Source organism: Nelumbo lutea, chromosome 4 (assembly GCF_056320005.1).
Source record: "Nelumbo lutea isolate HS-2025 chromosome 4, American lotus-T2T, whole genome shotgun sequence".
In the NCBI taxonomy this organism is placed as follows: domain Eukaryota; kingdom Viridiplantae; phylum Streptophyta; class Magnoliopsida; order Proteales; family Nelumbonaceae; genus Nelumbo; species Nelumbo lutea.
In genome coordinates, this window is record NC_142687.1 from 54,185,134 (window position 1) to 54,208,638 (window position 23,505).

Below are 23,505 nucleotides of genomic sequence, written 5' to 3' on the forward strand. Positions count from 1 at the left end.
ACTCACACTTAAGTTTGATGTGTGCTCCCTTGGGAGCTTGGAGCTTTCAAGAGTAGGGTGTGTACACAGAGGTCTTTGAGATAAAAGGGGGTCAGGGTGGGTGGAGAGATGAGATTATACTAGTCCTTTCTAAGGCCAAATTGGTCAGGGAGGCTCAATTAGATCCAAGCTTCTGGGACTTCATCATGGTCTTAGGTTTATGTTCTTTGTGAGCTTTGATTCTAGAGAGATGGAGGGTCATACAGACAATTATTCGCTGTGTTAGAGAGGGTTCTGATTGCTTTTGGGTAACATTTACCATAGCAGGGTGGTAGACGCCTTGCCTTCAAAATTGAACATATCCATTGTCATACAGACAATTATTCGCTGTGTTAGAGAGGGTTCTGATTGCTTTTGGGTAACATTTACCATAGCAGGGTGGTAGATACCTTGCCTTCAAGATTGAACATATCCATTGAGATGGATCCCAAGGTCAGCTTGGTTGTTCATTGATGGTATTACTTGGGGAAGTGTTGAGAGAAGTTGTCTGTATTGGTGGTCTTCTCTTCAGGGACTTCTGAATGAGGCATCATTTTTGAACTTTTAACTTCTTTAGTTTGTATCTCATCTATCCTGCCACATCATTCCTCATCCACTGGTTCTTAATTTCCTCTTGGAGAAAAATGGTGAAGTCACATATAGTGGATTTGAGGAATGGTCAAAAGTTGGCCTCTAAAGAGCTTCTCAAAACAATACTCCATTTTTTCCCTTTTAGTTCGTGGAGTAAGTAGATAGGGGAATGGAACAATGTCTGCCTGTAAAGAGCTTATTGAATCAATGCTCCTAACTTTTCCCTTCAACCTGTGGAAATTGAGAACCTGCGAGCGTTACATTATTCTGGACTTAAATCTCACGTTATGTGGAGGAAGTGTTTTATGTTGTCAGAACCCCTCATACTAATTATATGGTACCTTCATTTGATTTAGTGTAGAAGTTGTTGCCACATTGGGTGTTCCTGTATACACCTGGAAGATTCTATGCAGTCTGAACATTTGAAATCTCTGCCATTCATTGGATAGAGAACTCCTTTGAAATAATCTCCAACATAGTTTTCAAGGCACCGAGGCGAGGCTAGGCGACAGGGGGGCGCCTAGCTGCCTAGGTGCCCGCCTAGGGGATGGATTTTTTTAAGTAAAAACATGTATCCTAGGGTAGTTTCCTAGGTTCCATAATCATATTTCCTTAATAAATATCCATAATTTTCATAAGAAAAGTATAAACTTCATGTTAAAGTATAGAAAATCAACATATTCCAACATTTTTCACCCAGTACCCACACTGTTCACGAATATTAGAAGTCATAATATTTCCTTTGCCCCCCATTTGAGTGTTTCAAGATGGGGAAAAGTGGCAGTTTGAAGTGTGGATCCTGGGTTTATACCTTTGTAACTTGCTCAAGTTTCTTCTTCCCCTGTACTGCCCCTTCCTGTTCTTCCAGACAAGTTAAACAGAGTTTTTAATGTTTTCTCATTTAACAGGTAGAAAACCAAGAATTTTTGGTGAAGTTCTGGAATGAATCTCTGAATCCTCTTACATGGACAGAAATTCTACGTCAAATCTTGGTTGCAGCTGGTTTTGGTTTGAAACAAAGTACATTGCGAAAGGAAGCCCTCAACAAGGTATTTAGAACTTTACTGCTTTGTTATGTAGTAGTGTTTTTCTTGATCTACTAGAACTAGTATCAGACAATTGATAAGGCAAATCCCTTCTGTAACAAGGCATTGGATCATTGATGATGTTCTTTTTCCCTTGTCTTTCGTTCTTTATTTCTTGATATTTATTTGAATAACCAATGCTGTCATGTTCTTCTGAAGATGCATGCATGAACTTTTGCTCAGAATTTCTATAGGTCTTGGTTTTTTGCTTTAAAGCAGTCCTATTGACAAATCAGAAACTATGTATTTGTCTCCTCTGACTCCGAAAAGCATGTATGGCTGTATGCCATGCAATATTAACAAAGACTTCTATATACTACATACACGCCTTTGGTCTTTATAACCAAAACAAAGGGCAATATATGTATGTAAGGACCCTTGTCCATTGTTGGTTTGAGCTTTCTGTGGTTTTGGTAGGGGTGAACTGGATACATGCCCAGTGTTTTAAAAGCACAAGGCGCAAGGGGAGGCGCACACCTTTTTGAAGCAAGACGCAAAAATACAAAAAAAAATGCTAAAAAAAACAAAAAATTGTCAGAAAATTCAAAAAAATGCCAAAAAATATAAAAATCATTAAACATAATATTAATAAAAAATATAAGCTTAAATTTTAAAATATATGTTTTAAAAAACCTATATCTAAAATTAAAATACATAAACATAAGATGTAAAGTGTATTCAAATGAGAATTTAAAAATAAAATCAAACATATAAAACATTTTCAAACATGTAGAACCCCTAATCTCTTTTTTCACTCAATTGCTTTACTTCAAGTAGCTAATGTAATGTAAATCATATTACATTCCTGATTCTACGCAAGGTTTAAAATGTTGATGTCGATGGAAATGTCGCTTACCAAAATATAGGACATATGTCAGAAATGTCGGAAATGTCGAGGGGAAATATTGTAAAAATTAGATTCATTGTGGAAATATTAAGAAATATGTGGAAATATGCAAAGATATTTTGTAAAATGATAAAGGAAGCATTAATACATATTTCTTGACTATTATCTTATTCCCAACCATTATATAAAGTTAAGAAACTAAGATCAATAACAAATTAGTAAATGACGATTTACTGATTTATTATGCATTTTGATGTTTTTACAAGGATATATGATATTTTCTTTTCTTATTTTTAATTCTGATTTATTATAAATTCTAATATATTTATTTCACACTAGTAAATAGAAATACATTTATTCTGATTTTTTAAATATTAAAGTTATAATACATTATGTTTTATTATAAATTTAATAAACCGATTCTCCTTTTTGTAGTATTAAGATTATGATAAATTCTGATTTCTTATAAAACATAATGAATTTATTATGATTTTTAATACTAAATTTATAATAATTTATGATTTAGTATACAATTTATTAAATTTTTTCTGATTTTTTATATTAAATGTAGAATATGGTTTATGATAAAATTTAATAAACATTTTCTGATTTTAATAAATATTTTAAAAAATACTAACTAGTTAATATTTTATTACTTGAAAAATGTTTAATGTTTTTTATTATAAAGTAATTAATTTATTCTTTTGTTTTTATATTTTGTTAATTCTTTTTATAAATATTTTATTTGAAATATTAAATAGAAATTATTAATGGAATAATCTATGTTAATATACTGTATTATATTATTATAATATACTAATATATTATATTTTTAATGTACATTAGTTGACATCCTGTCGACATCTTGTCGATATCTTGTTGACATAATAGGTAAAACTGTATTTTTTTGGTTATTTGGACCGATTTGGTCGACATTTCTGAAATATAGGAAATGTCGACCGACATAATGTAATTTTTATATTACCATCCACTTTCATGTTGGTGAGCCTCGACATCGACATATGTTGGGCAACATTAGCGGCATTTGGCGACATTTGAAACCATGATTCTACAAGCCGCCTTTGTGCCACACCCCTCGAGGCAAGTCCAAACAAGTCCACATTAGGTCTTAAATTCTTAGTTTTCACACAAAAAATAATGATATTATAGTTTTAATTGCTTTTGTAAGAAGACATTTTATTAGGATGAATGAATGAACAACATTAGGAAATAGGGGGTTCTTGGAGCTTCAGTGAGCGAGCGAAGCCCCCGACCCAGCCGTTATGTTTAAAAAAGAACAAAAGGTGCAAAAAATTAAGAAGGCACATGCCTGGGCTAAAGCGCAAGGCACACCAGATGCACACCTAGGTGCCCTAGGCGAGCGCCTTTTGGAAGTGCTGCTCTTAGAACCTAGGTAAGGCACATACCTTAAAATGCGTCTTGCTTGAGTGCCTAAGCGTGCCTTTTATTCACTAGTCTCTAGTTTTTATTTGCATGCTTATTTTTCACTTTGTAGCATTTCAACTTACAACTCCCTTATTTTGCATTATCTTATCAAAAAAAAATTTGCATCGTCTTATCATATGATATTAGAAGTAACATCCCAGTCAGACTAAAAGCAAGGAGACTGATCATGGTTCTTACCCTTATATTTGTAATATGCAGAAATGTGTATGTTTATTAAGTTATATTTTGATCAATGATTTCTTTTGAAGAAATTCCAATGGATGATAAAAGACCTGGAAGTTAAAGTGGTTTGGGTTAAGAGATGTGCTAATTCCCTTGCTGATGGGCTAGCAAAGAAAGGGGTGAATAGGGGGAATTTGTTTTGGGCTCAATTGTAATCTTTCTGTTTTTTGTTTGGGGGAGATAAGAGAGGTTATCCCCTCCCTTTATACTCTTTTTACTCTTTTTATTGATTAATGAAATCCTTTGTTATTGATCAACTTTTTTTTTCTTTTGAAGAAATGAAAAGTATTGCATAATTTGCATTAGGATCAGATCTACAAAGATTTTACAGAGAGATAACCTCAGCAGAATCTATACTAAAAACCTATACAGCTGGTAAAGTGAAGCTCAAAAAAAAAAAAAAAACAAGGAAACTGCCTGGTGACTAGTTACAATTAAAAGCCAACAGAAAAATTGTGGTTGCGATGCTTCTAAGGATCTCATGTCCTTGAACTGCTTTGCCTTTGAGCATTTTTCTGTTCCTCTGCCTCTCCTTTCAAACCCTCCAACAGATGACAAGAGAGATGAGCTTCCATACCCTCTGCCCTCTTCTACTAGGTCCATCACCTTTTCATCCCTGTAGTTGCTCCATTAGGGACTGGGGCTGGGGTGGCCACGAGCTGAGCTTCTTATGAGCTATTTGAGCTTGGCTCATGAACAGCTCTGCTTGGCTTGGTTTAAACCGAGCTCCGAGCCTGATATATAGGCTCGTTTGCTAATCGAGTCGAGCTCAAGCCTAGTGAAGTCGACTCATGAGCCTAGTCGAGCCTAGTATAATAAATAAATATTATTTTTATTATATACATACATACATATACATATACATATAAATATATATATATATATATACATATATAATAATATTTTATATCTAATGTTTTTATTTTTTATGTATAATAGTAAATAATTTTTATAATTCTTATTTTTTGTATGTACAATAAAAATATGTTTTTATAAGTATACTTTTATTTTTTAGAAAAAAACTTGGCTTGCAGTCAAGCTCGAGCTTGCGAGCTTTGAACTGAGTCGAGCTTGAGCTCAAATAGCCAAATATTCAGCTTGGCTCGGCTTGAATCCACCCCAGTCTGGGGGCAAGCCCAGCTAAAGTTTATAATCTTCAAATAAAAAACCTACAGTTTCAGACGAACTGACAATGAAAAAAATAGATGATTAATAGATTCCAGAGCCTGGTTACATAAGATATGATCCACATCCAATAAGGTCAAGGCTCTTCTGCATAAGTTCTCCTTAGTGGGACATTAAGACATTTATCAAGCACAAGAGTCTAGAACAGGACAGCTATCTTAGAAGGCACCCCACCCCAGCACCCAAATCATCTTGTGGCAAAAATTCTGGTACAAGCCAACACTATCGAACTAGCATAGGACTTAACACAGAAGATCCCCAGACTGTTCCCAGTTCCACAACATACTGCCAGTTCTCCCAAAAGTAGGTGAGTGATCCTGTACTATTGATAGCAGTGCCTCTATCTCATTGTGCTTCCAGGCCTGGAGGTTTCTTCTACATTTGGGCCCCAAACAACCTGCCCATTGATGAGATCATAGTGATCTATGATTATACACTGCTTATTCTCTGCAATCGAGAAGAGATTGGGAAAGCACATTTAAGTGGCCTGCCTTCATTTTGAGGTTTGGTTGTTGTTTGTATACTGTGTACCACATGAGAAGTACACTTATGACTTATCACGATTAGTATGAGTTTTTAGTTCTTGTGCTGTTTTCTTTAGGTGCCCTTATGATTCTGAAATTACGTATAAAAATTGGGCCTGTTCATTAATTTTTTTGTTGCTTTAAGACAAATTCTTCATTTTTAACAAAAAGTTGTAAATTTGTAACAGTTGAAATCAATTCCTGGTAAAATATAAATATGAAAAAAAGTATCTCAAAAGTTGCATAATTGTCTTCTGTGATGCTTATTTTGCATAATGAGTGGATTATCCACTTTTGGAACTATTTCTTGCTTCTCATATTTTGCTGTCAAGTCTTTGTCAGGTATATTTTTACATGCCAAAGGATTGCTTGTTAATGGATTTAGGGAGTTCAGTTCTTTGTGTGGCCTGTTTTTGTTATCTTTTATTGGCTCTCTGGCTGCATTTTTTCTTGCATTTCCCCCTTTTTATGCCTATTGTATCCATTTGATCATTCTTTTGTCACTGATCTTAGAAATTGGGGTTTAAAGTCTTTCAAGGAATAATTTTGTAAATGTGGTGTGGAATTGTTTTCTGCATTAACTTTCATTAGTGGTATTTTCTAGGAGGGGAATGGTATGGCAAGATATGGCTTACGTTCTGGTACCTTGAAGGGTGAATTGTTTAGTATTCTGTCCGAGCAAGGTGCTAGTGGGTCGAAAGTTTCTGAGTTGGCAAAAGCTCTTCAGGCAAGTTTCTTATAGATTGAAGTGAATGTATAGAGAAATATGAGGTTAACAGTGTAAACGAAGTTTGAAAAGTGTGCAACTAATTTGCTTTTTTTTTGGTTATGAAGATTGTTGAATTAAATCTCACCAGCACAACTGATGAACTGGAGCATCTAATATGTTCAACTCTTTCAAGTGACATTACCTTATTTGAGAAGATATCACCTTTTGCATATCGTCTTCGGATAAATCCTCTTGTCCCAATGGCAGCTGAAGATTTTCAATCAGAATCTGAGGACTCTGGAAGTGTTGATTATGACTCAGAGGAAAATGGCTCAAGTGACAGTAGTGATGATTCTGACTTAGATTCAGCAACAAACAATCTAAGTATAATTAGGTACAAGGGTCACCGTAAAAGGATGAATAATATGTTGACTTTACATACTGAAATTGATGAAAGCAATTCCGGGGAGATGTGGGTGTTAGGGTTGATGGAAGGTGAATATTCTGATCTAAGCATTGAAGAGAAGCTGAATGCTTTAGTGGCTTTGGTTGATCTTGCTAGTGCTGGATCTAGTTTAAGAATGGAGGTAATTGTGACTTCTCTTTCAGCTTCTATTTTGAAATCTTCATTTTATTATTATTTTTTGGTTCAATTATGATTACCTATTTCTCCACTTTTTCTTTGTTAAGTAATGAAATTAGTGCGATCTGAAGCCCCCTTTCCATCAAGGGCGCAGGATCAGTGTTTTAAAAATGCTCAAAAGCGAGGCTCATTTTGTGGGGTGTGCCTCACCTGTCTAGTTTTCTTGTTTTGACAAGTTAATCTTGAACTTGATGTTTGAACCAGTGACTTACCATATTGCAGGTTTATTAGTATGGCATTTAGTGTTAAAACAGTTAAAATAACCTCTGTAGGATTCAGACATACAAGACTTTCAGCCTTTGTTTTGAAAACATGACCTACCTATTGAGCTAATGCCTAATGCACTGTGTATTTTAAAGACCATTACCCAATGTTGGCCCCAGCTCTGTGGGAGTGGTAAAATCTCCAATTATTATACTGTTTTTGCAATATTATTCTTTCATAGTTTAGATCTACATTTTCTTATTAAGGGTGCAACTTGGTACCAATTTGCTTCCATTTCTCTTTCTACCACCATTATTGCCCTAGCCTTTGCTGCTTGTTCTTCAGCCAACCACCACTACTTTAGAATCCCCTTCAACCAACATTTATCTTAGTGATCTTACCAACCTTAACCTTGTAGTGCTGCTCCTGTTTTATGCTTAAGGGTATACGATCAATTACAGTCTCTAGGTAGTCCTTCTATGCCTGAACCTTCAGGGTGTATAACCTATAATATTTAGTGTTTTATCTTTGATATAATCTCAAACCATTTTTTTTCTTTTTTCTTGGATTTTTATTTGAGTGAGTCCAATGGTTAAACCAGATAGTCTGACTCTTTGACCCATGGTCTAGTAACCAAAAAGGTTTTTTTGTCTCGTATGGGTTTGACAACATTGACTAGAACTAATGGTGCAATTCGGGTACCCAATTTGAAGACTTTACACTATTCCAGTCGAGGGACCATGGGCTGGGGCCATTCAAAATTTAGCAGATTCTCAACCCAAGCCCAGCCAAGTCAGTCCAGGGCTCTTGCACTGGGTTCGTAAAAATTTAGCAGATTCCCAAATAGTGCCCCCAACCAAGTCAGTCCATAGTATCTCTATACTGAGATCAATACATTATTATTGCTTAATCTGTGTAAATGAATATGGGAATCCCATTTATCTCCTTGTTGCTCCTGCTAGGTGCTTTTTTTATCTTTATTTTTCCCCTTTAAGTACTACATGTTTTTATTTTTATTTTTTGATCAAGAACAAAAAGAGGTATACGAATGTACATACAGATTGTTTAGGAGATAAAGCCTCTTATCTCCTACCCACTATTTCTCTGTTCACACTATGCACATAATATTTGATTCTCTCTTCACACCTTATTTGGCTAGAGAATCAGCCATGCTATTTGATTCCCTTTGCACCTACTGAAATCTCACTTCCATATCATTAATTAGCCACTTAAATGATCTATCACTAATAATGGATATGACGTAACACTTTTAATCTGTTTTGTGGTGTTCATTGATTCACATGACATGATTGCTTTTTATAGGATCACGCAAGAGTTAGAACAGCTACTGTTCCTGATTCCTGGTGTCATGGATCTGGGGCCAAAATAAAGAGATCATCAGCAATGCAGAAGAATCTGGCAGTTGCCATCTATCCTCAATCAGGCTTCGGGGAAACACATAAACCATTGGAAGTTCTTCCAATTGATTCTTCCACAACAGTTTTGAAGACTTGTTGGAAGGAGAAATGCTCTAGCAGAACCTCTTGTTCCAAGGCAAAGGCTGCAGAAGCAACAGAGATGGTGGGATCTGATGTGCATCCGCTGCAATCAGTTTACTTAGGATCAGATCGTAGGTACAATAGATATTGGCTTTTCTTGGGCCCATGTAATGAAAGCGATCCAGGCCACAGGAGGGTCTATTTTGAGTCTTCTGAAGATGGTCACTGGGAGGTGATTGATACAGAAGAGGTAAACTCCTCTTGAGAATTAATTGCATATATGCTCCTCCATGTGCTTCTTGTTTTGTTTTCATCTTTTTTTTTTGTTTTTTTTTTTTAATTTGCATGCTCTGACTGAAAGCAATTGCAGGCTTTATGTGCATTGCTTTCAGTATTGGACCGTAGAGGTGCACGGGAAGCTCATCTTCTTGCATCTCTGGAGAAGCGGGGAACTTTTCTTTGCCAAGCTATGTCCAATAAAATGGCAGTTGATACTGAAGCAAGGCAATCAACACAATCTGATCAATCTGAGATAGATAGCGTAGGTGTAGAAGGTTCTTCTCCAGTCTCTGATATAGACAATAATCTATGTCTTACAGAGACTGCAAATGGTTCTTTACCTTCATCTGCTGCCATAGTTCTTGAACTTGGAAAGAAGATAGAAGAACAAAAACAAAAATGGAACCGTCTTCAAGCATTTGATTCATGGATATGGAATTCTTTCTACTTAGATCTCAATGTTGTAAAACATGGAAGAAGATCTTATGTGGATTCACTTGCTCGCTGTGAGAGTTGTCATGACCTGTATTGGAGAGATGAAAAACATTGTAAAATATGCCATACAACATTTGAGCTAGACTTTGAGCTTGAAGAAAGATATACAATCCATGTTGGCACATGCAGAGAAAAAGACAATGGTATGCTGCCGAATCATAAAGTTCTATCATCACAGTTGCAGTCACTCAAAGCTGCAATCCATGCAATTGAGGTGGGCTTTTTTCCTACATAATTTCTTGTGTTTGCTTGTATTTATTTACTCTCGAATTATTTAAAGTTAGTGTTCTTTTTTTTGGTTTGAAATTCAATGTCCTCAAGCAAACATACCTACCTGTAGGTCCTGTACATATACATACATTCACATGCCAGACCTATAATGAATTATTTCATTAGACATTCTGATGTAAACTGCAATTTGCATTGCATTTCTTAAATCTTTAAATGGGAAGTAGTTTTCTTTCTCCTTAAAAAAAGTTTTAAATGGATAGAAGCTCTTTTTCCCCTGTGGTGGAGATCCCTTATATTGATATTTAGCATGTGAGTGGGATTGAGGTGGCAAAACAGTGCAACTATCATGTGTATTCATTGTTCTCTCTCTATATAAAGTTGTTGGAATAATTGGTTTTTTGTGTTGTTAATTATGCATACAGTCAGTTATGCCTGAAGATGCCCTACTGGGTGCTTGGAAAAAATCTGCTCACAAGCTTTGGGTCAAGCGGCTTAGACGCACCTCATCCTTACCTGAGCTGTTGCAGGTTTTCATTGTTCTGATTTGGGTTCTTAACACTGTTCTCATACATTTTGCCTATTCTAATTTCTAAAACATGTCTTGAGGCTCCATATATCAATGCAGGTTCTTGGTGATTTTGTTGGTGCTATCAATGTGGAGTGGTTGAGTCAATGCAGCTCCAGCCTATCTTGTAATGCTACTGTGGATGAGATCATTGTATTCTTTCCTACCATGCCCCAAACAACATCTGCAGTTGCATTGTGGTTGGTCAAATTGGATACTTTGATTGCTCCTTGTTTAGAAAGGATTCATTCTGAAAAGACACAAGAAAGAAATTTGAGGCTGAAAGGTATGCATTTTAAACTGCCACCATTCTTGAAATTCTATTTGGTATGCTGTAGTTGCTTAACTTTGTTATTGGTTAACATCAACGGTCATCATTGGTTTGAACTTGCCTTCATTAGGCGGTCTTTAAAATGTAATATTTTGCAATTGAAGTTTTAGTAACTAGTCTTTACAAGATAATTGCCAAGGTGCTGTCCTTGAAGATCAAAACGGTGCTTCCTTCTATTTCTTATCTCCCAATTTCAAGGAGCTTTCATTTAGGATAGGCAAATAATTGACCAAATCTTAATGGCTAATGAGTGTAGGGAGGTCCAAAAAAGATTTATTAAGGAAAAAGGGAATTGCAATCAAGCTGGACCTAGAGAAAGCCTATGATCTAGTGGACTAGGATTTCTTACTTAATATCATGAGAAGTTGTGGCTTTGGGGAGGTATGGTGTAATTGGATTAGAGTTTGCTTGCAAACAAGTCATTATTTAGTAATTGCAAATGGTTCAGTGGTTGACTTCTTTAAGGGATCTCAAGGTTTAAGCAAGGTTTAAAATGTCGATGTCGATGGAAATGTCGCTTACCAAAATATAGGACATATGTCGGAAATGTCTAGGGGAAATATTGTAAAAATTAGAGACATTGTGGAAATATTATGAAATATGTGGAAATATGCAAAGATATTTTGTAAAATGATAAAAGAAGCATTAATACATATTTCTAGACTATTATCTTATTCCCAACCATTATATAAAGCTAAGAAACTAAGATCAATAACAAATTAGTAAATGACGATTTACTGATTTATTATGCATTTTGATGTTTTTACAAGGTTATCTGATATTTTCTTTTCTTATTTTTAATTCTGATTTATTATAAATTTTAATATATTTATTTCACACTAGTAAATAGAAATACATTTATTCTGATTTTTTAAATATTAAAGTTATAATACACTGTTTTATTATAAATTTAATAAATTGATTCTCCTTTTTGTAGTATTAAGATTATGATAAATTCTGATTTCTTATAAAACTTAATGAATTTATTATGATTTTTAATACTAAATTTATAATAAAATATGATTTAGTATAAAATTTATTAAATTTATTCTAATTTTTTATATTAAATGTAGAATATGGTTTATTATAAAATTTAATAAACATTTTCTGATTTTAGTAAATATTTTAAAAAATACTAACTAGTTAATATTTTATTACTTGAAAAGTTTTTTATGTTTTATATTATAAAGTAATTAATTTATTCTTTTGTTTTTATATTTTGTTAATTCTTTTTATAAATATTTTATTTGAAATATTAAATAGAAATTATTAGTGGAATAATCTATATTAATATTACTGTATTATATTAATATAATATACTGATATATTATATTTTATTGTACATTTGTCGACATCCTGTTGACGTAATAGGAAAAACTGTATTTTTTTGGTTATTTGGACTGATTTGGTCGACATTTCCGAAATATAGGAAATGTTGACCGACATAATGTAATTTTTATATTACCATCCATTTTCGTGTCGGTGAGCCTCGACATCGACATATGTCAGGCGACATTAGCAACATTTGAAACCATGGGTTTAAGGCAAGGTGACCCACTTTCTCCCATCCTTTTTACTTTGGTAATAAGAGGTTCTCAGTAAGTTGACCTCAAGAGCTAATTGCCTACAAGGAAGAGGAGAAAAAAGATGGAGTTCACACCGCCAAGGAAATGGCGAAGACTCATCAAGGTCGAGGCAAAAGAGCTAATCCTAGAAGAGAAACCGGGAGATGCCATCTCCTGGTTCCAAAGCTTCCTCGATGGAGCAGTGCATGTGAGCTGGCTTTCGGTGTGGAAAGATACCTTCAATCACTTCAAGAAGGAGTACGTCGCCGAAGGAAGAAGAAGCTCCAAAAGGTTGTTTGTGACTTTGGAGAAGTTTGAAAAAGGAAAACAATTGATTGTCATCCCAGAAGGAAAAAACTTGGAAGGGTGGAAGAAGGTTGTAGATGAGTTACATCACCTACAGGTTGGTTTGGGTCAACAAGGAAGAGAAGCAGAAATAGGACCATCCACAGGAAGAAGAAAAACTAAGTAGGAAGGAGGAGATTTTTGAAATAAGTAGGAGATTGGAGAAATTAGGGATTTAAGATTTCCAAGAAAAACATAATACTACAATGATGTACACTCCACGTCGATACCAAAACTAATGGTAGATGGGGATAGAGGAGATTGAGAGAGAAAATTTGTAATTTCAATAGAGAGGCCTATCAATGATTGGAAGATGGTGTTAGAGAAAGTAACTGAAGAGATGGAAATCGAATAGACAACTATTCTCATACCTTTCGATGGAAAAAAGGCAGTGTTGGATGTGGGTAGGGAACCTATCGATTTTACCATCATAGAGACAAAAGAAGAATCAGTGAGGGTGGAAAACTGGTGTCCTTCCTACAACTCGAAGGAGATCAGTGATGGCAGTTTCCGGATGAAGCTCTTAGGGTTACCTTTCAACCTTCGGAAACAATCAATCTTTGAAAAATAACAAAAGCATTAGGTGGAGCTTTTATCTCCTTCAAAACTCCGGATTTGAGAGCTGCCAGGATGCAGATTATTGGTGCAATGCCTAAATCGATTCCACGCTCCTTTGAACTGTTTGCCGAAGGTTATTGGAGCAATGAATCTTGAAGAAGATGATGATGTGGCATGGTGGATGACAGTTGGCGGAGAAAGAGTGGCTCTGCTTGAACAGGTGGATAGACAAATGGGCTGATAGGTGGATGGAATGAAGGATGTGAGACCAAAGAGAATCAAAGAGACGTTTCAGCTTCCCATTAAAGAAGCCATTTCAAATGAAAAGATTATTAACGCGGGAGTTTACTCTTATAAGGAAGCTTTACAAAAAGGCTTTCCTTTGGTAGAAGACAACGGCCCACATGATCCTATGGTGTAGGAAAAAAGGAGTTTGGGTGAACCAGAAGGACAAACCGACAAGGTTGTTGAGAAACTGGTTCAAAGAAGTGTGATTAGTGAGCCACTTTCCTCTAGTAATCACGTGACACAATTTGTTGGGCTGATGCTGGGTTGCAATTATGGTCTAGCATCGTCCCTAGGTAGAGGTTCACCGATGGAAAGCATAAAAAGAGGTGAGTTATAGTGGAAGACAAGAAAGTTACAGTGGACTGAGCATCCAAATCCGAGGTTTGCTGGGAAGAGACAGGTATGGAAAGAGGATAGTGAGATAGATTGGAGTAGTTCAGAAGAAGAAGATGATGTCTACAGTTCTACTGAGCTATCAAGTCTTGGAAGCATGCAAGATCGGAATCCTTTTCTTGATGCTGAAGACCTGAGTTTGAAACTTCTCTTCAAGCTTTCTGTGGACGACTATGTTAGTCCAAGACTTTCAAAGCTCTCGATTGATGATTCTATTGTCCAGCCGCTTCAAGGTGTTGCAGTGTGCCCAAAAAGGAAGGAACTAGATCAAAGACAGGAGCATTCATAGGGGATTAGTTCATTGTTAAAGGAGTCTAGCCATAAGATTTGCACAGGTTCTCTATAAGAGGATAAGGCAACAGACCCCGTTTCCCCCCAACCCTGTACACTAGGGAGTAACCAACTTAAAGATTCTATGTTGGTGGGAGTTAGGTTCAACACCGACTCTCAGCCTGTACACTAGGGAGTAACCTTGTGTGGGAGTTAGCTCTGGTGTCTGTGCAGATTCTCCATCTCCAAACCAGCGACTTGAAGAGCCCATGACTGTAGCAAGAGCTAGGATAGAAGGGGTAAAGGGTAATGCGAGTACTGTAACAGACAAGACAAGTATGAAAGAAGTACAAGGGGGAGAACAATCGGGGGACAAGAAGGTGGATGAAGAAAAAACTAGGGATCAGGGGGAGTTAATGTCTGACGAGGAAATTACCTTGAGGGAGTGGGCAGAAAGGTTGGGATTGAAAATCACTAAGCCCGACTTAGAAAAATGTCAGAGAGAGGAAGGAGAATTAGCAGGGAAGACAAGGAAAAGAAAGGTGAGTGAGGTAGATAAACTCAAAGGTGATTGGGGTAAATGCAAAGAGGAGTGAGAGTACAGGAAGGAGAAAAGGGAATAATTAGAAAAGGGGAAGGAATGGTTCTAGCTTTGAAGGGGTTATATATTCCTCATTTTAAGATGAAGGTTTTAAGTTGGAATGTAAGAGGTTTAGGAAGTGCTAATAAGCGAAGGATCATTATAGAAATGGTGAGGAGAGAGAGGCTAGAGGTTCTAACGATTCAGGAAGAGGCATTGGTTGGGTTTAGGCCCCCTCGTGGGGAGCTTCAAGGGGTATAATTACCCTTTGGAATGAAGAAAAAGTGGTGTATGTAGAGGAATTGATAGGCAAATTCTCAAAATCTGTAAAGTTGAAAAGCGCGAGTGATAATTTTGAATGGGTTGTAACAAATGTTTATGAACCTAAGGAAAGGAAAGAACTGTGGGATGAATTGGCAGATATAAGGGGTTTATGGCAAGGACCATGGTGTGTGGGAGGTGATTTTAATGTGATCCAACATGTTGCCAAGTCTAACAATCCTAGGCAAAAGGTGACAAGAAGCATGAGGAATTTTAACAGATCTATAGAAGCCTTTGAGTTGAAGGAAATTGTGATGGGGCAAAGCAGATTCACTTGGACAAATTGTTAGGAAAACCCTATTTGGTCAAAATTGGATAAATTCATAGTTTCTGTGGATTGGGAGGAGCATTGGGATAACTTGTTAGGGAAAGTCCTGCCTAGGTTAACCTCAGATCATTTGCCAATATGTCTCTACCAAGGAACAAACGGAGGAGGTCTGGTGCTTTTTAGATTTGAGAATATGTGGCTCATTGTCCCTGATTTCATGCAGAAAACAAGAATGTGGTGGGAACAAGATGAGGCCCAGGTTGAATGGGAAGGGATTAAGTTCCACAGGAAGCTACAAAACGTAAAAGAGAAAATCAAGGAGTGGAATGTGAACCATTTTGGAAGAATTGAAGAGAAAAAAAATCAAATCTGATCCGCTAAATTCAAGAGTTGGATAGGAAGGAGGAAAAAGGACAACTGATAGAAGGGGAGAGGAAAGAGAGGATATTAATGAAAGGGGAGTTGGTAATCACTCTTGAGAGAGGAGATGACCTGGAAGCAAAAGTCAAGAGTGAAATGGATTAAAGAAGGAGATGGTAATACAAAAATTTTTCATAAGGTTACAAATGGAAGAAGAAAGAACTTCATTTCTTTGCTGGAAATTGAGAATGGCATAGTTACACATTAGGAGGAAATTGCAAAGGCATTTGTGGACCATTTTAAATCTATCTATACAAAGCTAGCACAAGGAAGATGGGAATTAGAAGACTTGGAGTGGCCAACTGTGGAATTTTCATTGAGGAGGGGATTGGAGAGAGGATTTGATAGGGAAGAGGTGAAGGAAGCTATTTTTTCTATGAATAGGACTAAGGCTACTGGGCTTGATGGATTCTCTATGACTTTTTATCAAGAATGTTGGGAGTGGTTAAGTGGGGATTTGATGAAAACTTTTTTGAGGAGTTTTATCATAGAGGGATTATCAACAGAGGTGTTAATGCTACATTCAGTGCCTTAATCCCTAAGAAATCAGGAGCATGTCATCCCAAGGACTTTAGATCAATCAGTTTGGTAACCAACCTATACAAGATCTTAGCCAAAGTCCTATCTTTGCGGTTGAAAAAGATTCTCCCTTCAATTATTCCTCAGTTCCAAGGAGATTGTCATCCCAGATACTCATTGCCAATGAATGTGTAGAAGCTTTTAAGAGATCCGGAAAAAAGGGTGTGGTGTGCTAATTGGATTTGGAGAAATCTTGCCATTTCTCAGTATTGGTGAATGGGGTGGTGAAGGATTTTTTTGGTTCCATTAAGGGTTTGAAGCAAGGGAATCCTCAATCCTCTTTCTCCCTTCTTATTCACTCTCATAGTAGAAGTGTTCAGTAGGTTAATTTCAAAAGCCGATGAAGTGGGACTATTAAAGGGGTGGAAGATAGGAAGGGATAGGGTATTGGTAACTCACCTGCAGTTTGCAGATGACATTATCATCTTTTGTGAACATGAAGATGGGTTAGGAGCTAGGAATGTTAGAATGTTGTTCATCCTTTTTGAGAAAGCAAAAAATTTAAAGGTCAATTTAAATAAGAGTGTGGTGGCTGGGGTCAATTTGGAGTAGGAGGATTTAGATCTGTGGGTGGGGGAATTAGGGTGTCTATCTAATGAGTGGCCACTGAAGTATTTGGGTCTTCCTATTGGTGCAAACCCGAGAACTCTGGGTTTTTGGAACCCAGTGGTGGAGAAGTTTGAAAAGAAGTTGGCTGTGTGGAAGAGAAATTACTTTTCTCTGGGGTAGAATAACACTCATTAAGTCCACCTTAACAAATCTCCCTGTCTACTACTTATCTGTGTTTTGCATGCCCCAAACCATTATTAAAAAAAATAGAAAAACTAATGAGGGATTTTTTGTGGGAACCAGGGGGCGAAGAAAGATCATTTAATTAGATGGGAGGTAGTGTGCAAAAGGAAGGAATTGGGAGGTTTCGGTTTAGGGAGATTGAAAGAGAGGAACTCAACACTCCTAGGGAAGTGGCTTTGGAGATTTACATGGGAAACAAATAAACTACGGCATAAGGTAGTGGCTAGCATTCATGGGCTCTTAGAGAATGGTTGGGATGTTGGAGTTTCTAGGAGGGTGTCTAGTGCCTCTCTTTGGAAAGTCATTCACAAAGTTCTTCCTCTATTCCTTGCTCAAATCAGGTTTGATTTCAACTCAGGCAATAAAATTAAATTTTGGGAAGATCAATGGGTGGGTGAAGCTCCCCTAAAGGAGTCTTTTACTTTTATTTATGCACTATCTTCATTCAAAGGCAAACCAATTTCAAAATTTTTGATTCCCTCACCCTCTCCCTCCGACTTTGGTTGGAATTTGTCTGCGGAGAAATGTGAGAGATTCAGAATTGGACCTTGTATCAAATCTTTTGCAAATTGTTGATGGGGTTTTCTTTGACACTAGCAAAGGAGATGATTGTTTCTGGACTTTGAACCCTTTTGGGTCATTTAGTTGTGCCTCTTTCTTTGAGTTTTTGACTTCCTCCACTCCACTTCCTTTGTCTTACCCATGTAAAGAAATTTGATGTCGACCTATTCCCCCCAAGATAGGTGCTTTTTGTTGGAAGGTCTTCCATGGGGCAATCAATACCTGTGACTTATTATAGAGAATGAGACCAGGATGGTGCCTCTCCCCGAACTGGTGCTGGTGCTTTTTGTTGGGTGGTCTTCCATGGGGCAATCAATACCTGTAACTTATTACAGAGAAAGAGACCAGGATGGTGCCTCTCCTTAAACTGGTGCTACCTATGTGAACCTAATGGTGAAATTGCTTATCATGTTCTTATGTCCTGCCCTTTTGCTTGCTGTATTCGGGACTGGTTTTTCTCACTCTTTGGGTGCAGGTGGAACACTCCAGGTAGTCGGAGTGTTTGTTTGATCCTTCTACTCTTAGGTGGCCAAAAAAGAGAGGGAGGGTAATGTGGAGATGTACGAGGGCAGCAATCATATGGACTATTTGGAAGGAAAGAAACCTAAGAATCTTTGAGGAAAAGAAAAGAAGCAAGTAAGCTGTGATAGAAGGGGCTATGGTGAGGGTGGTACATTGGGTTAGGACTTTAAGTCTGTTTTCAGACTTTAGTCATGATGATTTAACCAGGAACTGGAAGGTAATGGCAGCTTCTTCTCGTTCAAAGAGGAAACTGATAAAATCTTGGGATCCCACTGGTGAATGGCTTCCTTGAACTAAATTTTGATGGAAGCAGTTTGGGCAATCTGGGGTCCTCTGGAATAGGAGGGGTGATAAGAGGTGACAGTGGAGCAATTTTGGGACTATATTCCTGCCTCTTAGCCCAGGGGACTCCATATCAGCAGAATGGAATGCTATGGCATTTGGGATACAAAAAGCTGTTGAAATAGGAGTCAATAAATTGATAATAGGAGATTCAAAGGTAATCATAGCTGGATGAAACAGCCTGAAAAAGCCCCATGGTACTTTTAGAATGAGATTAAAAAAGATCAGAAGATTGCTAAGTAATAGGCAGGTGGAATTTCCGTGGGTCCCAAGGTTGGCTAAAAATATTGCAGATCAACTAGCAAAACAAGGGGTTAACAGGACACAGTGCTTCTGGGCTCATTTGTAATGATTTAGTCATTCTTACTGTTGTGTTTTCTTGTTGCTTATCTGTGTAATGGGGTAGTTGAGGCTGCCCAATCTTTTCTCTTCTAATTAATAGATTTTTCTTGGTATTGATAAAAAAAAAGTGCTAATTGCCTACAACTGTTCAAGGGCTGGTCAGTAGGTAGAGACAAAACCTTGATTACTCATTTGTAGTTTGCAATTGATATTTTAGTCTTTTGTGATGGGGATTGTAGAATGGGGTGGAAAGCTTGAAATTGGTGGTAAAACTATTTGAGAGGATGCCCAACTTGAGGATTAACTAAGACTAAAAGTTTAATAGCTGGCATCAATGGGGATCTTGTTTGCTTCTGACTTCTTTAGGTGTCCAATGAAAAGAGGAAGAGTGTTAAGGAGATGTGTAAGAGAGGCAGTTTGCTGGACCATTTGGGAAGAAAGGAATGCAAGACTGTTAGATAAGGAAAGAACTACTTAGGCTGTCAAAGAAATAATCATGGTGACAGTGATACATTGGGTAAAATCTATGGAGATGTTTAATGCCTGCTCAACTAGTGATTTCCTTAATAGTTGGAAGGAAGTGGCCAATTCTGAGGTTCATAGGTTCACTACAGTTCCGATCTGGTCTCTACTGTTGAATGACTACATAAAGTTAAACCCTTTTTTTTGAGAAGGTGAGGTAAAGTATTGTATTAAGTTAAACTTTGATGGAAGTTTGATGGAAGTAGTGCAAGTAATCCAGGCCCATCTGGTATTGGAGGGGTGTTTAGAGTGAAGGCAGAATTGTTGGCCTGTTTTCGGGTCCAATTGGAGTAGGTGATTCAAGGGCTGAGGTGTTGACTGCCATGGCAGGACTGCAAAAGGCGAAGGACATGAATATAAAAAAGCTGGTTATAGAAGGCGATTAAGAGCTGGTAGTGGAGTGGCTGCAGAAGGAAGGACAAGAACTTTAGGTTTTTAATAATGAAAAGAAAAGATTTAACTGGTTAACACAAAACATGTGGATGTGAAGTTTAATTGGGTAAAAATAACTGCAAATGGGTTTGCTGATGTATTAGCAAAGCAAGTGGTGGGAAGGAGTCATGTTTTAGGCTCAGTTGTATTAGCTAATTTATGATATGGAGAGTTAAGAAAGTTTACCTTTCTTGCTCGTGTAATTGTTCTGTTTTTAATGTAGTATTTGTAAACAAGTCCTTTCTTTAAAGTTTAAACATGGATGATCCTTCAATCAACATAGGAATTTCCGCTACCCATGATTGAAGTCCAATAATAAAATCTGTTGTGGTGTGGTTGTTGACATAGTTTTTGTGCATTATTTTAATTGCCTTCCCACCTCTATTTTGTATTCAATCATGGAATTTGTACCCATAATTTCAGGATTTTATCTATTTATTTTGCTGGAGTTTCAATAATAAAACTGGGTCCATCCAGAAGGTCCAGAACCAGACCACAGTTTTCCTAAGTTTGATTACATGGTTACTGCCATGCCTGTGCCCTTCTTGGTTTTGTACTTGGAACATAGTCATAATCTGTAGCATTTGATTGCATTTTTCATTCATATGCTTTGGCGTGTATTACTGCCTCTTCACTTTTGACTTATTATTATATGAATGTTCTGTGGATTTCAGGTAGGCGTGTTCCTACATAATTCAGATTGTTGGGGAAATGGTACTTTTTGATGTATATTTGAAGTGACGAATCAATTTATCTAGTCTCAATCCAAAGGGAAGTAATCTTTGGGAGTTAATAATTGGTGAACAGTTGCAAGCAAGCTTCATTTACCTTTGATTGGAGGACCATCAGGCCTCGTAGGAACATTTTCTTTTTTTTTTTCCTATATAGTTTGTACAGAAAGTGTGCTTATGCACTATTCCATTTTTGACCGCTACAGTAATCCACAGGCAATTGTGAGAGTTTGTACAGAACAGGAATTCAGTAAGACATGTCCGATTGCTGTACTCGTTACAAGTTGATCTGTGTCAATCCCTTTTATGGAGGGTTAAAGAATTTTCTGGTAGCATAGGGAAAGTATTCTTGCTTGTGTACATTAACGTGGTTCATGCAAAATTTGAATCTTCTATCTTCTATAATGGCAGATGACCATTGTTAGCTCGTATCAGATGGAAAGTTGGTAGCTCAAATTAAATGGCGAGGGGGGGGGGGTAGGGTTATTTTTGCAAGTATGAAATTGTTTTTGTCTTGTCTCTTTTGCTTTCTTCTTATTACCAAAACATAAATGTTTTTGTAATTTGCCATTTCCCTGTTCTCATCACTTGCTTGAGAGGGATATGGGTTCAGGAGGCCAACAATTTGTTAAAAAACGTGATCGTACTGTTATTGAAATAAAGAGGTGGAACAAAGCAGCATTTTGAAATATCCATTACATGAAAAAGTGGACTAAAAATGAAATGAAATTTGTCTTTTTGTCCAGGAAAAATAGATGGAGAATCTTGGGAAAAGAGACCTTATCAACAAGGAAATAGCCCTACAAAGACAACTAAATAAATTATTACATAGATGAAATCCTCTGGGCGCAAAAATCCAGACTGGATTGGATGCAAATAGGTGATAAGTGCAGAAATAGTATCCCCAAGATTAGGGATGGGAATGATAACTGGATAGGAGTATCTGAAATAAAGGATTTTTTTTTTCTGTCAGAACATTTGAAGAGAGATACAAAGGAGGAGAAATAAGACTGCTAGATAATCAAAATGTTGTTACCAATGATAGCCATAACGAATCTCTAATCAGGCAGGTTTCATCGAGAAATCTGGGATGCTGTGAACTCAATGGTGGACTCTAAAGCTCTCGGACCAGCTGAATTAAATGCTTTTTCTTTAAAAAATACAAAACAATCATTGGAAAGTTAGTGGAGGATACTGTGAAAGCTTTCTTCCATTCAGGAAGAATGACAAATGATATAAATAGAACCTTTATAGCTCTAATCCCTAAAGTAACAACCGAGACAAGACTGAAAAATTCAGACTTTGTGTAATATAACCTACAAAATAATAGCAAATATTTTGGTTAATAGATTAAAGCCACCATTAGGAGAAATTATAGCTCTATATCAGAGTGACTTTGTATCAGGTAGGCAAATAAATGACAATATTTTGATTGCCCATAAAATGATAAACACCATTAATAAAAATAAAAGAAATGATAAACACTATTAAAAGAGAAAAAGGTAAACGGGGTCTCATGGCTTATATAATTGACATAGAAAAAGCATATGATAGATTGGAATAAAAATATATTGAAGAAACCAAGGATTCTAGAAAAGGGGAAAAGAAATGTAAAAAAAAGAAGGGCAAGGGAAGAATTCCAAAGAAGTCCAACGTCTCTCATGGGGCCTACCTAATAGAGGGAGGGAAGGGAAAAGAGGGGAGGATGAATTAGGAGAGGGTTTATTCAACCATTTTCTAATGGAGTTAATTTCTATCATGGAATGTTAGAGACTTAGGGTCGGGTAGAAGGAGAGTGGTGGTGAGTGAATTCTTAAAAGGGGTAAGGTAGGGGTGGTGCTTATACAAGAATCAAAGCTAGAGAGGGTGGACGCTCGTTTAATTAGAAAGCATTTGGACGGAGAGTTATGTGAGTGAAGTGGGTGGGGAAACCGGTAGAGGGGAGTGCAGTGGGAGATTATTCAGTCACTATGGTGTAGGGAAAGAGATTTTGGGAGGAGCTGGCTAAGATGAGAGACAATTCTACAACCCCTTGGGTGATTGGTGGTGATTTTAACGTCACTGGATTTTGTTAGACAGTCTTTGTATGTTTGCCCTTAGCTTCAATTAGAATGATGTACTTTTGACATTTATTGTAAATGAATAAATTGCATATTTGATTCATGTTCTTGTGGTTTGTTTATGTGTTATACACTTAAATTGGACACTTAATTAGACTCGTGTTAGTTTAGAATGTTCACAGTCGGTGGGTCGGTCTAGGGAGACCTATCCTGATAATGCTGACATTGATGTGCCACCAAGTCGGTTGGGGTAACCTGTCTCAGCCACTAGGGTGAGACCTAAGGCACATGCAGTGTAGAATTAATTAAATTTTCGAACCGGACCAGATTTCCAGTATTGTCCTGGACCTTGGAGATTGATGGACAAAACTGAAAAGTTACACTTGACCCCTAGAATCGATTATGATACTGCACTAGGTATCGGATTGGGTTGTCTTTGATATGCCAATCAGTGAGATCCTTAGCGGGGGTCAAAACCTGGGTATGTTGGGACAGTTTGAGAATTCATTTGAGTAAGTGATCATAATGACAAAATCAGCCCCTTTGTCGGATAAAGGTAATGATCGAGGATGCACTCTCTCTGATGGAAACCAAGACTGCCGGTAGTTGATTTCAATTGTTGAGATTTTTTTGCAAAATATATTTTATATGAGATATAAAAGTATACATATTATGGTTTCTAAAATGTTTGCAAAAGGTTTTAATTCCCGGGATCCATA

At 36.9% G+C, this 23,505-nt stretch overlaps 1 protein-coding gene across 2 annotated transcripts in view; it reads left to right on the forward strand.

Annotated features, from left to right (window-relative positions):
• LOC148860666 (Homeodomain-like transcriptional regulator) overlaps positions 1-21,131 on the forward strand; it is a 43,410-nt gene extending 22,279 nt beyond the window's left edge. For both annotated transcript variants that reach the window (XM_088982107.1, XM_088982108.1), the window contains exons 13-20: positions 1,518-1,658; positions 6,544-6,666; positions 6,774-7,235; positions 8,819-9,244; positions 9,365-9,982; positions 10,422-10,526; positions 10,625-10,850; positions 20,670-21,131. In XM_088982107.1, coding sequence (XP_088838233.1) covers positions 1,518-1,658; positions 6,544-6,666; positions 6,774-7,235; positions 8,819-9,244; positions 9,365-9,982; positions 10,422-10,526; positions 10,625-10,850; positions 20,670-20,689 — 2,121 coding nt within the window. In that variant the 3' untranslated portion in view covers positions 20,690-21,131. The remainder of the gene's footprint in view (positions 1-1,517; positions 1,659-6,543; positions 6,667-6,773; positions 7,236-8,818; positions 9,245-9,364; positions 9,983-10,421; positions 10,527-10,624; positions 10,851-20,669) is intronic.
• Positions 21,132-23,505: the final 2,374 nt, after the last annotated feature.